Genomic DNA, 13,258 nt, shown 5'->3' with positions numbered 1-13,258 from the left:
TTTTTAGCTCTTTGTAGTATGTTCCTGGAGATAAGAATCATCAATACTACCCTCTTTTTATGTTCTAGGAAAGCTAATCTCAAGGAATTGAAGCAACTTGTCCAAGGTTATATGTCGATTAAGTGATGAGCACCCTAAACCAGTTTGCCTTTGTGTACCTTTCTTTACCTCATCCTCTGGTTGAATGTTCTATATCACATTTTATTCAGGGTTACTTAACATCCCCCTGGAAGTTATAGGAGGTAGTCTTTGTGGCTATACCTTTAAACTACCTTCTGTCTTCTTCTATAGTCAAAAAGAAGCTTTGGAAAGGGCAAGAATTCGAGAAAAGTCATCCCACATTAGATCTTCTGCAGAGAAAAACAGCCCAGCTTCCTCCAGTTCTTCTCTGGTAAGAATGGCTGCTTCAGAAAAGCTACTCATTAACTTAAAGCACCTATGCTTGGGGCGTGTTGCCACTCGCTCTCCATGAACTTCATTTCTATGGAAAGGCCTTGGAAAGGCTAATCCAGTGTAACTCCAAATCCTTTGTCTGTACTTCATGCTCAGTGAGAGTTCTGGGATGACTGGGCATATTATTCTGTGCACTTTTAGATTATTAGTCCTGCTCCAAGCCAATTTAGTACGTTTTCAACATTTTAAAACATGAATGTGACTTATTGCTCATGTGGTCCAATAAATAATTTTAGCAGACCAGAAAGACTCCTCATCCAGCTTCCTTTTGCTCCCCATCCCCAAACCAGCCTTCCTCCCAATAGCCCAGAGTGGTGTGCTGAGCATGTTCAAACTTGTGAAATTCCACCAATCAGCAATTCACAGTGGTTAAAACTTGCTTCTTCAAAATACAAGTTGAAGGCCATCAGTAATGTATACCTTAGTGTAAATTAGCCTGAGAGAGAGAGTGCGAGTGGGAGAGGGGCTGAGAGAGAGGGAGACAGAGGATCTGAAGTGGGCTCTGCTCTGGCAGCAGAGAGCCCAAATGTCAGGCTCAAATTCATGAACCATGTGATCATGACCTGAGTTGAAGCTGGACGCTTAATGAACTGAGCCAACCAAGCGCTCCACTGTTTGCTTTTTTAGAGCTTTGCCAAGGTGGGGACTAGAAAGGAGGAAAGGGGGGTAAGAGAACATGAAGTATACTCATGAAGTAGAATATCAAATTGGCCCCTAAAAGTGAGACTTTAGCACCTAGTCCGATGACCAAGAAAAAAAGAAAGAAAAGTATCAAACATGAATTTTATCTTATTATTTGCCCAATTTAAGTAGGATAATAGATGAGTTGCACTAGTGAAATACATAGTAATGACATATTTCTAGTAAATTAGACACTTCGCTAGGAATCCCATAAGCATGAAGATAAACTATTCACAAATCTGTTCTTTCTTCCCCAGCTTTATTGAGATATAATTGACATATAACATTGTGTGAATTTAAGATGTACAGTGTGTTGATTTAGTACACTTCTTTGTTGCAAAATGATACCACTGTAGTGTTAGCAAACATTGCCATCATCTCACATAATTACCATTTTTGTGTGTGTTGAGAACATTTAAGATTTTTCACTTACCAACTTTCAAGTATATAATACAGCATTATTAGCTATAATCACCATGCTGTATATTACACCCCCAGAATTTATTTATCTTATAGCTGAATATTTGTACCCTTTGGCCAATATCTCCCATTTCCCCCAATCCTATTTCCCTGGTAACCATCATTCTATACTCTGTTTCTGACTTTGAATTTTTGGTTTTGACATATAAGTGATATCATAGAGTATTTGTCTTTCTCTGTCTGACTCTAGCATTATGCCTTAAAGATTCATTTCAGTTGTCATAAATGATGGGATTTCCTTCTTTCTAATGGTAGGAATTCCTTCTTTCCAGTGGCGTGGGTGTGTGTGGATGTGTATGGGTGTGTATATAACACATATTCTTTTTTTTTTAATTTTTTTAATGTTTATTTATTCTTGAAAGAGACCGAGAATGAGGGAGGGAAGAGCAGAGAGAAACACACACACAGAATCTAAAGCGTGCTCCAGGCTCTGCATTGTCAGCACAGAGCCCAATGCGGGGCTCAAACTCACAAACTGAAAGATCATGACATGAGCTGAAGTCGGACGCTTAACCACTGAGCCACCCAGGCATTCCTATAACACATATTCTTTATCCACTCATCCACTGATGGGCATTTAGGTTGTTTCTGTATCTTGGCTACTGGGAATAATAAAATCTGTTCTTTTTTTTTTTTAAACATTTTACTGAAGTATAATAGTCATATAGAAGAAGTATGCTTTTCATGAGTGTACAGCTACATGAAATATCACAAAGGGACCACACCTGTGATAATAGCACCTAGGTCAAGAAATGAGATATTGCCAGCAGACCAGAAGCCTCATCAAGATTCTTCCTAATGTACAATGTCATTTTGAGCTGAGCTTTTCCTTGGAGATGAGAACCATATCCATTATTCATTTCATCATCCATCCATTCATTTGACAAATGTTTATTGAACACCCACATTTTCCAAGCATTATTTATGTGTATGAGAATGATAGCCATAAACACAGCAGACGACACTGTCTACACTCATGGAGTTTATATTTGAAGAACATAGGTAATCGATAACATGAATGAATAAAGTGTAAATCCAAGGGGGTGTTAAATAAAATAACGATGTAGCAAATACTGGGATCGGAGTAAGGGGGGGATACAACTTTAAGTAGCCTGTATAGGAAAGCACTCTGAGGTGACATTTACACCAACACCTAATGGGATTGATTCCATGCATGTAAGTGAGAAGACAGCATTCCAAGAAAAGAATAGCAAAGCTCCAAGGAAGGGGTTAAAGACAGCAAAGAATCCAGTGTAGCTGAAATAGAGTAACCTCAAAGAGAGCCATAGAAGAGGAGGTCATTAAAGTAACAGAAGGCCATATTTTGTAGGATTTTGTAGACCAGACTAAAGATACTGAGGGGCCCCTCAGTAAAGATACTGGGTGGCTCAGTTGGTTGGGCCTCAGACTTGGGCTCAGGTCATGATCTCATGGTCCATGAGTTCGAGCCCCGTGTCGGGCTCTGTGCTGACAGCTTGGAGCCTAAAGCCTGCTTCAAATTCTGTGTCTCCCTCTCTCTGCCCCTTCCCACTCATGCTCTGTCTGTGTCTCAAAAATAAATAAAACATTAAAAAATATTTAAAAAATAAAGACACTGACTATCATTCTGAACCAAGGTTTTATAAAGAGGAGTGATATGATCTGATTTATTTTTTAAAAGAATAACTTTGCATAATATATTGAAAATAAACTACAGGGAGGCAAGAGCAAAATCTGGACAGCTGGTTAGTCATAGCAGTCATCAATGGAAGAGATGATGGTAGTTTATACCACAGCAGTGGTGGTAGAAGTCATGAGAGGTGGTTGGATCCTGGGTCTGCTCTGAAGGTAGAATCAACCATACTTGGTTCAGAGTTGTTGTAGTACATAAGAAAAAAGAGAAGCAGGGATGCCTGGGTTGCTCAGTCAGTTAAGCATCCGACTTTGGCTCAGGTCACAATCTCGCGGTTTGTGAGTTCAAGCCCCATGTCGGGCTCTGTGCTGACAGCTCAGAGCTTGGAGCCTCCTTCGGATTCTGTGTCTCCCTCTCTCTCTGCCCCTCGCCTGCTTGCATTCTGTCTCTCTCTCTCAAAAATAAATGAACATCAAAAAAAATTTTTTTAATGTATAAAAAAGAAGAAAAAAGAGAAGCAGCCTGTCTTTGTTGTTTCCGTATAATGCTTTATCCTAGTAGTTTTGAACCTTGTAGCAGCAGATACATGAAAAAATACTAAGGATATATGTGGTTCAGTCCTGCCTTTGTCAGTGATTCATAGACGGTGCTTGTCTAAATTCTCCCTGATTATCTATTAATATGGAACTCATCATAATCTAAAGCAGTCCATTTGGATGTTTTAATTATTTGTCTAAACAACTATACTAGCAAACAAGTATTTCTTTATGAGTGGCTACAGATATGATACTATTAAATTTTCTCTTTTCAGTCTGTTTCAAAGAGTGGTTTTCAAGGAATTTATTAGTTTCATCTCAGTTGTCATGTTTATTGGCATATAGCTATAACATATCCACATCATGCTTTAATATCTATATCTAGTGAAACCCCCTTTTTATTTTTAATATTGCTAATGTATATTCTTGACTTTTTATCAGTTTTGCAAATGGTTTATCAATTTATTAATCTTTTTAAACAACCAGTGGTTGGCTTTGTTCTGTTTTCTATTTCATTAATTTCTCTTCTGTATTATTGTTTTCTTCTATTTTCTTTGAGTTTAGTTTGTTTATTATTTGCTAGCTTCTCGACATGGAATTTTGGGTCACTGATCTTAAAACTTTCTTCTTTGCCAATTATAAAATTGTTACAACTGTCCCCATATCACTGCTTTAGCTGCTGTGATTTGACATCTGGTAGTTTTGTCATCATTCAGTTCAAAACACTTCTACATTACTTTGAATCATGAGTTATTTAGAAGTGGATTGGTTGATTTTTAAATAGTGAGTGTCTATGACCTATGTTACAGTTCCTTTACTAATCTTTTATTCAGATGTGACTGAGGAAATCAAAAGGTTTTTCCAAGCCCATCCCTCTTGAGTGCCATTGACAAAATCTGATTTATGTTTTGCTTGCTCAGGATTCTGAGATGTGCAAACACTACAGAGTATTACCCAAGATGGGTTACCTTTGCCCAAAGAATTTACATCCTGTCTGTGGTGATGATGGCCAGACGTACAATAATCCCTGCATGCTCTGTCATGAAAACCTGTAAGTCTACAAGTTGCACTACTATATCTTCAAGGATAGAGGTTCTTGACTGTGGTGTTGACCCACAGTACTGCACTGATAGCAATTTGAGGTGTGTTGTACCAATTTACTAACCATAACAGTTAAAAATTCAAAATTTGTGGAAGATCTTATTCATATATAAAATAGAGAAGACTGAAGATTATCCTTTTGGCTAAATTGCTTACATATTTTACTGAGTGGAAGAGAAAGGAAAAGTGGTGGGGTTATAACAATTAGAGAAAGTCTCTATTAGCCCATGTACTCAGGAGAATGTGAACATCATCCACCCACTATATAAAAAGGAAAAAGTTGAGAATTATTGCTATGTTGAGTCAGCCCAGCCTATAATCTCTACTGGGCCTATTGACTACCTGATAGCCAGGTATTTCAGATCCTCTCCAGGTCTTCTTGGTGAAGAAGTGGTGTCATGCAAAAGAAAGCAACTGGGAACAAATGGCAGACTTGCTGTGGGCTCTCAGATTTGTGCATCTTGGGCATATTATCATTCTGAGATTCAGTTTTTCCACTGGAGAAGTGCACACTGTTCTCTGAGCCAGCTGGCTTCACTAGGTTGTTAAGAAGAATTGCCATTTTTATTTGAAATTAAATATAAGGGATTTGTTTTTATACTGTCATCATTGGTTTTAGCTCTGTTGCTTTTCTGCTCAAATACTGTCTTGCCCTCCCCTCCGTTCCCAGCCTCCATTGGGCCAGCTCGAAGCGAAAGCATGGTGACAAATCTTGACTTTTCCATCCTGCCTCACCCCACCTAGATTTACACTGTAGTCCATGTATGTTCTAGTCTTCTGAGGACACTATAAGCAAAGGTCAGAATGTGAGGATGGTACACTCTGCAGTTCATATACTTAGAATAACATCTGAAGACTTTTTTATGTGTTCTCACATCTGTAGGTAAAGCACTTGCACTTTAATCCTCTCACTGAATCCTCACTATATTGTACAGAGGATGACTCTGAGGCTCAGAGAGTCTAGGTAATTTGTTTAAAATCACAAAGCTAGGAAGTAGATCAAACAGGATTTTAACCTTGTTGGTTTAGATCTAAATACAGTTTTCTTTTCTTTCCACTACACTACTGTTGTATCCAAGGTGGTAGTTCTTTAAACATTTGGGGATCAAAAATTTCTTTGTCAATATGGAGAAAGTTACCTCTTTCCAGCAAAGAAGAAAAATGAAGCAACATTAATAATTTGTATGTTTATTATCTATGGGCACATAAATCTCTTGAAATCCATCCATGGATCTTACAGAGTTTTAAGAATTAAGAAATCTCCATTCAAGAAATGAATGCAACCATTCAGGAATTTGTTTTATATATGCCTTCTCTTCAGCCCAGAAAATTTTCAACTTCCCATTACTGTAAAGGTCAGAGCCTAAATTATCCACCCAGTGTTCTTTAGTCATTCCATTAACTGTATAAACCCATAACAAGTGATACTCTAGTCAAGGGAACATTGAGTCACACACTTCAATGGTAAAAATATTAATAAAGCATGCCTCAGGATGGATTTTTTACCTAAAGGAACTGGAAATACATATTACGGAGAGAAGATCCAGGCTATCCAAGCAAGAGAGAATAGTACTGGTTTCTGTGTTCTCAGAGGAAGTTAGAGGGAAGCCATTTCGACTTGAGCAATGTCCAAAGACAAGGCAAATTATCTTGATAGATAGTGAGTTTCTCATCACAGAGGCAAACGAGTAGACATTTAATATATGATATTTCTTAAGAGAGGCATTAAAATTTCATATCTTTTAAGATTTTTTCCAGCAATAAAATTCAAACTGATTATGTATTGTTATATTTTATAAAATCTATATTCTATATTTAGTATATTTTACATATTTTATTATATATATGTATTATATTTTGTAATCCCACATTATCTAGTTTTCCCATCTGTAAAATAATGGCTTTGGACTAGATAGTTTCCAGGTTTATTTCCAACATTGAACAATTTCATAAGTAGATAGGTGGATTGAAATGTGATGGAATGGATCTAGGACTGGAGAATGAATTTGGAGCTGAATCTGAAGAGAGGACTGAACCTGGGTGATCCCTACTGGAAAATAGTTGAATTCAGATCCCAGGTCCTACCTTTAATTTCAGTTCTGGTGTGATGCCCAGATGTCACCCACATTGATCCTTGTTGTTGTTTTCTCATTATAACTGTGAGTTTTTCCAGCCTTTAAATTTCCTCTGTTCTGTTTTAGAATACGCCAGACTAACACACACATACGCAGTGAAGGGAAGTGTGAAGAGAACAGCACCCCAGAAACAACACCTCTTCATGTGCCAGCATCTGTAAGTACACCACATTCGTGATTACAGTGTCAGAGCCAATTGGTTCTGCTTCTGTGTCTTCCACTGGCTGATGGACGTTTCTCGGCTAGGGAAGTGACCCTGGGTCACGTGACCCCAGAACTGGTCATGTCTTCCTTGTGAAGATAATTAAGTAATTACTGAAATATGCAGGGATAATAATATAATAGTTAATATTTTAAAAATATTTACTGTTTACTGGGATCATTAAGAGATTGTTTATAAGCAATGTCCCGTCAGGGGACATTTGTCTAAGTATGAACTTAGACAAAGAGTCCATAGTATAAACTTAGAGTAACAGACCCTGGTAGAGTGCTTATGTATTTTTAATAATATTAACGAATTATAGCCTAATAAATTTACATTTGATGTTAAAATATATATTTGTATTCAATAACACAAAATATTTTAATCAATTACATTTACTAAAAAAATATTTCTTATTATTCACAACTGGTTTCATGCCACTCCACTGCCATAAAAAGCTTTGGCAATAATGGAATTGGAAACCTCTCTGCCAGATTTGGGGCTCTGAAGCAACACTAGATGAGACCATGTTCAAAAGAACTACTCAGTGAGGCTTGACATGGCAAACTGGAAAAATAAGAGGAGTAAGCTAGGTGTTTTGGGTTTTACATTAGCGGCTAGAAGGCCAGGTAGAGTAGGCAGAGTATAGCGGTGAAATCAGGAGACCTTCCTTTTTCCTCGTGTGTGCTTGACAGTCATCTCTTTTCTCTGGATTCTACACATCCATAAAGAAAAGGTATAAACTTTTGCTCTACTCCTATTATTGTGTTTGCTGTCTTATTACATATAAATTCTTTTTTAACTATTACATTTAAATTCTTAGTGGTTTGTTCCTTATTAGCAGAATATACTATCCCTCCCATCTCACAAACATACCCTGTTACATATAACTCAGGGCAGGGACGTAAAAATACTCTTTATGTGAATTCTAAAGACCACACCTCCAACCATATCATGCTGTTATCTCATGTAGACAAGTTGACAAAAAGTACTTTATGAGGAATTTGCCATAGGAAATACTGATCAGATGTATTCATTCAAATAAGGAAGAATCTTGCCAGGGCTAAGCATTATAAAAGGTTTTGTAAGAGAGTGTCTTCCTTTCATTTTTGGGTGTGTTCTTTCCACTAGAATTATGTAACAGACATTATTAACAGCAGGACTTATTTATGGTGTTAGATGATGGAATAAATCATTAGAACAAAAGATGTCCCGAACATGGGTTCAGTTCCCTCTGTAGGATTCGTGGTGTGATCTTGGATACACCAAGGTGGTACAGGTGGGTGATGGCCCAGCATTGCTCTGATGACTATGATGATGGGTGTCCTGGAGGTCGAAACCTATTGCCTGAACTTTGTTCCTGTATAGAAAGATTCTATAAGACAGTCTGGAGTCTGAAGAATGAATTAAACGCCAGATCACAACTTTCCTGGAATAACAGATTGAGGATCCTAGAATGCATACTTACATTTAATATCTAAGAAGTATTTTCTATTGTACGATAACTACTATGATTTATATAACTCAGAATTTTATGTGCTTTTTCCTTGTGCGCATCTTCACAGTAGGCCTGTGATTAGGACAGGGATTATTATCTTTCCGATTTTATAGAAAATCAGCCCAGGGAAGATCCTGCAATTACCAGAATTATTCAATATTACATTTTGGGTCTGGTATAGGTCTTCTGACTTCAGAGCTTATGCTCTGCTACTGTCCCTTGGTTATCAGGAGATTCTGAAAACCAGGAGCTCTAGAAAAGGGATTACATATCTCAATTAAATAAAAATTAGCTACCTTGAAAGGAAATTTCCTGACAAAGATTTTCAAAGATGTAACGAGACCATAGATTTCCACTTTCAAACCAAAGTAAATCTCCTGGGGTGGATGTGAGGACTAAACTGGAGGTTTAGGTTTGGAACAACAGTGCTGCTGGTGCTCCAGGTGGTACCAGCTGATAACGCACAGGAATATGGAAGAAAACTTCCTGAGGCCCTTGCCTTCTTCTAAAAATCAGAGAGATGATTAAATTCTTACAACCCAAAGAAGCTATAATAGTAAAGCATTAGTGTTGGAGGAATTGGATTTAAGTTCTGACCAAATGTGAGACCTTGGCAAGTCACTAGCCTTCTCTAGAGCTCAGTTCCCTGCTCTGTGAAACGATGTTAATGACACCTACCTCTTTTCATTACCATGAGGACCACATGTAATCAAGCACAGAGTTCGTATTTGTATCTGTCTCAACAGGTAGTATGTACTAGGTGTTCAGTACTCATTGAATCAATTGAATAAATGTGGAAGTGATTTTAAATGGTGAGTTCCTGGCAGAATGCAGTAATCTGTGGATTTCTCTAACTACAACATAACTATAAATGTATAGCCCACATCTCTATTATATCTCTGAGTTTCTAGCACCTAAACTATCCATCTTCTCTTCCAGGACAAATGATGGAAGAATTGGTGAAAGCCATGAGGGAAAATATATGCCCTAATTCTGAATTGCCTCTCACCATCTGTATATACAAAGAATTCTTCAGAGCTTATTATTTACTATAGAAAATGATACAGTGCTGTTGGGGGAATGGACTCACTGACTTTCAGTCTTTCCCATCTCTTTCCTCCTAGAATCTGTGATCCAAGGGCACAGAGATATCTCCATGTGTCTGTGCTTGAAAATCTCCTGATCACAATGCTGTCTGTTCAACTACTTGTTCAATAAAAGTAAACCCAGCAGAACACTATTTCTGGGATTTCTTCATCACTGCCTGGATTTACAGGCTTTACAGAAGCTGAAAACTACCCTTTTGTCTTGCTAAGCTATTGGTGGACACAAAATGCTCACTTTTTTTTCAGTTTCAAGTTGCTGTCCTAGTTAGAAGAAATGTCTAGAAGAGAGGTAGGGAGGTATGGGATCCAGGCATTCAAGAGCTGTATAAAGCCAAACCAGTTATGAATCACCTTCCGTATCTGTCACTTTATCAGCTCTCCTATGTAACTTCCGTATTTCCATGCAGAGCGTAACTACCTCTGTGACACAGATACCATCCAAAGACACAAACCAGTAGTTTCTCATATTCAGTCGTGTTGCCTATTGACCATTTCCTATATCACAGTCTGGGAGAAGACTAAGCAGATGAGAATTACCAGTGTGTTGCAAGTCTCTAGAGCAGCACAATCCAATAGAAAAAGAATTCAAGTCACATGTAATCTCAAATTTTCTAATAGGTAAAGAAATGGGTAAAATCAACTTTAATAATGTATTTTATTTAGAACTCAGTATGTCAAAACTCTTATCATTTCAAAATATAGTCAATATACACTTTCATTTTAGCAGGTCATTGATATTTTATATTCACAGCATACCTGTTTGGACCAACCACATTTCAAGTGCTACGTGTAGCTAGAGGCCACGAAATGAGACAGTGAGCTAATGCACTTGAGAAATTAACCAGGGAATACAAGTGCGAGGTAGGGGTGGGATGGAACAGCTTGTAAGCTCCTGCCTCAGCGCTGAAACTCTGTCACGTTCAGCATCTTGATACTGACGTCCTGTGACAGCACCTAGATGGGATAAACACATCCTAGAGGGAAAAAGCTATGGAGAATCCATCATGGTTGAAGTTGTTCTCAGCTGAAAAACTGTACCCAGAGTGGTAGGTCTACTTGGATTTGGGGAGTTAACTTTGTTTTTTTTCCTCTGCCCTTTTCTCTTAGATAAGTTGTTGCTAGGGCAATTACAGTTAGGATTTTGTAATCATTGTCCTTTGTAACTGCGTGAAAAATCAATTCTATGCTGTTTTTCCCCTTATGTTATCATTAAGGTAACAGGGAAAAAAAAAAAGAAGGTTATAAATCCTTTTTTTTTTTTCAAGCATGAAAATATTGTCATTTCTGGAAAGAAAAAAAAGTGAGAAAACAATGTTGCTATTTTCTTTGGCAATTCCAGGATATAAGGGATGGGTTAGAGATTCTTTAACATGAGATTGTATCTCCTAAGTGGGTAGTTCTCGGAAATCCAGAAACTCTATTTTCATGGCCAAGACATATTGTTTTTTGAGAAGTAGTTGCTTTTTTATGTCACTTTGAACATTTGAAATATAAACAATAAACCGTTTACAAATATTCAACTTTCATTATTTTTTCTATTATGATTATCATTATTAGCTAATATGCACAAAAACTTTGTTACCCATGTTTAAGACTTAACCAATCCTTGATAATCATTCTGAGCACCAGGGCAAATGTGGCTTAGGAATAGGATGGAGTGGAGGATAAGATGGTCTGGAGTGGGATTAAACAGGGAGATGGAAAAAGGCTCAGGGACCCAGGGAAGGTCAAGAGTAAAGTGGGGGGGGTGCAGATGTCAGGAATGGGATGGGTACCAAGAAAAATAGAGAGTGGACTGAGATGCAGGGATTGGGGTTGAGTGTGAATGTGTTGAACATGTTACTTGGAATTTAAAACAAAGCTGAAAGTTGATTTTTTTGGTGGGGGGGACACAAACTAGAGGTGAATATAAAATGTCATCTGTGTCACAACGGTCACAACAAAATAGCTGCATTAATAATCAAGTAAACTAATTTTTGAGTTGCTTCTTGAGTTATGTCTTGATGGATGGTAGGCAGATGAAAACTGGACCCATCTCACTGAGGTTACACAAACCAGCTCTAAAATTGTAGACCAGGACGTGACAAATGATCCTGTGTTGGAACTAAAAAAAAACAAAACTATTTATATCACCTCTTCTTGGTCACTCTCACAGACTTATGCATTTCTCTATAACTGATGCTCTTTCAGATTCCATTTTCAGAATATGGGTTTTCGTAGATCTACCACTGTCAACTCCTTTATTTTCTCATGTAAGGGACTCACCTGAGATCTTCCTCTTTCTCTCAAGGCTACACAAACACCCAAGGAGAATACTTATCTACACTATGGGTAGGGAAAATTTTTCTGTAAACAGCCAGATAGTAAATATTTTAGGCTTTGTGGGATAAATAGTTTCTGTCACAACCACTCTATGCTGTTGTTGTGTGAATAAATGAATTTAAATTATGTAAATAAATATACGTGGCTGTGTTCCATGTATATTTATAAAAATAGGTGGTGAACCAGGTTTGACCCATGGGCTGGAACTCACTAATGGGTAGGAATCTGTCAGTTGTCCCTCTTCTTTGTAACATGTTTGTCTTCTCTTTGTCCCCTTCTGTACTTTTAAACACCAACCACACTTCTCACTCCATGATAATAGAAAATAAAATAGAAATATAATAATAGAATAAAATAAGAGAAATAATAAATGTTGACATTTCTAAACATTTAATGTGTGCTTGGAACTGAAAAAAAGCACATGGCAAGACTCACATTTGTACCCCAATCCAATATTCTTTGTGGCCTTCTTGGTTGACTTTGACCAAAGACAATATCATATTTTACACAGAGATAATGGTAAATGAAGTCAATATGTCCTGTGGTCTTTATAATGATGAGGGTATCTGTTTTCTTCCTGGAAAAAAAAAAAAAAACATAGCAAGACATTCCTGTTCTTTCTTTGATGCCATTGTGGCACATAAGTCCCTTTTTCTTTCCAGTATTGAAATGAAAGTTCTATCTAAATAACATGTGACTATAAATCATTCTTTGATCATGAGGAGAGAACAGAGGCAAGGACTTTGTCATATGAGGATTAGTCCCAGGAAAGAAATCAAACAAAATATTTGTCATCCTTAATGGAAATTTCATATGACCATAGAGCTCCTTCCAGATTATTTTGAGGGATAATGTGCTGTCTTCCTCCAAGTCATTCTATGCTATTAACTACTTTTCATTATATCTTTGCTTCTCCTGTATCACGAAGCTATCAGAAAACAATGTACTTTTGCCATTCTAATCTGTTACAGTACTTGTAATATTTTTTAATGAATTTTAGACCCTCTTTTTCTCTCCAACAGAATTTTCCAATGGCCCTTCAACAGACTTGTTTGTTTCCCTCCTTTACAGCTCTCTCTTAAAACAAACAAACAAACAAACAAACAAAGAAAAAACTCCAAGGGCACCTGGG

At 37.3% G+C, this 13,258-nt stretch overlaps 1 protein-coding gene across 2 annotated transcripts in view; it reads left to right on the top strand.

The window, feature by feature from the left end:
- The window catches only part of SPINK5 (serine peptidase inhibitor Kazal type 5), a 75,410-nt gene extending 65,472 nt beyond the window's left edge, over positions 1-9,938 (top strand). For both annotated transcript variants that reach the window (XM_040453359.1, XM_040453368.1), the window contains 4 exons: positions 292-391; positions 4,683-4,813; positions 7,065-7,155; positions 9,638-9,938. In XM_040453359.1, coding sequence (XP_040309293.1) covers positions 292-391; positions 4,683-4,813; positions 7,065-7,155; positions 9,638-9,646 — 331 coding nt within the window. In that variant the 3' untranslated portion in view covers positions 9,647-9,938. The remainder of the gene's footprint in view (positions 1-291; positions 392-4,682; positions 4,814-7,064; positions 7,156-9,637) is intronic.
- Positions 9,939-13,258: the final 3,320 nt, after the last annotated feature.

The sequence above is a fragment of the Herpailurus yagouaroundi genome, unplaced genomic scaffold, assembly GCF_014898765.1.
Source record: "Herpailurus yagouaroundi ecotype Mexico unplaced genomic scaffold, PumYag 29, whole genome shotgun sequence".
In the NCBI taxonomy this organism is placed as follows: domain Eukaryota; kingdom Metazoa; phylum Chordata; class Mammalia; order Carnivora; family Felidae; genus Herpailurus; species Herpailurus yagouaroundi.
Note: the sequence above shows the minus strand (reverse complement) of the source record. Positions and strands in the feature narration are given on the sequence as shown.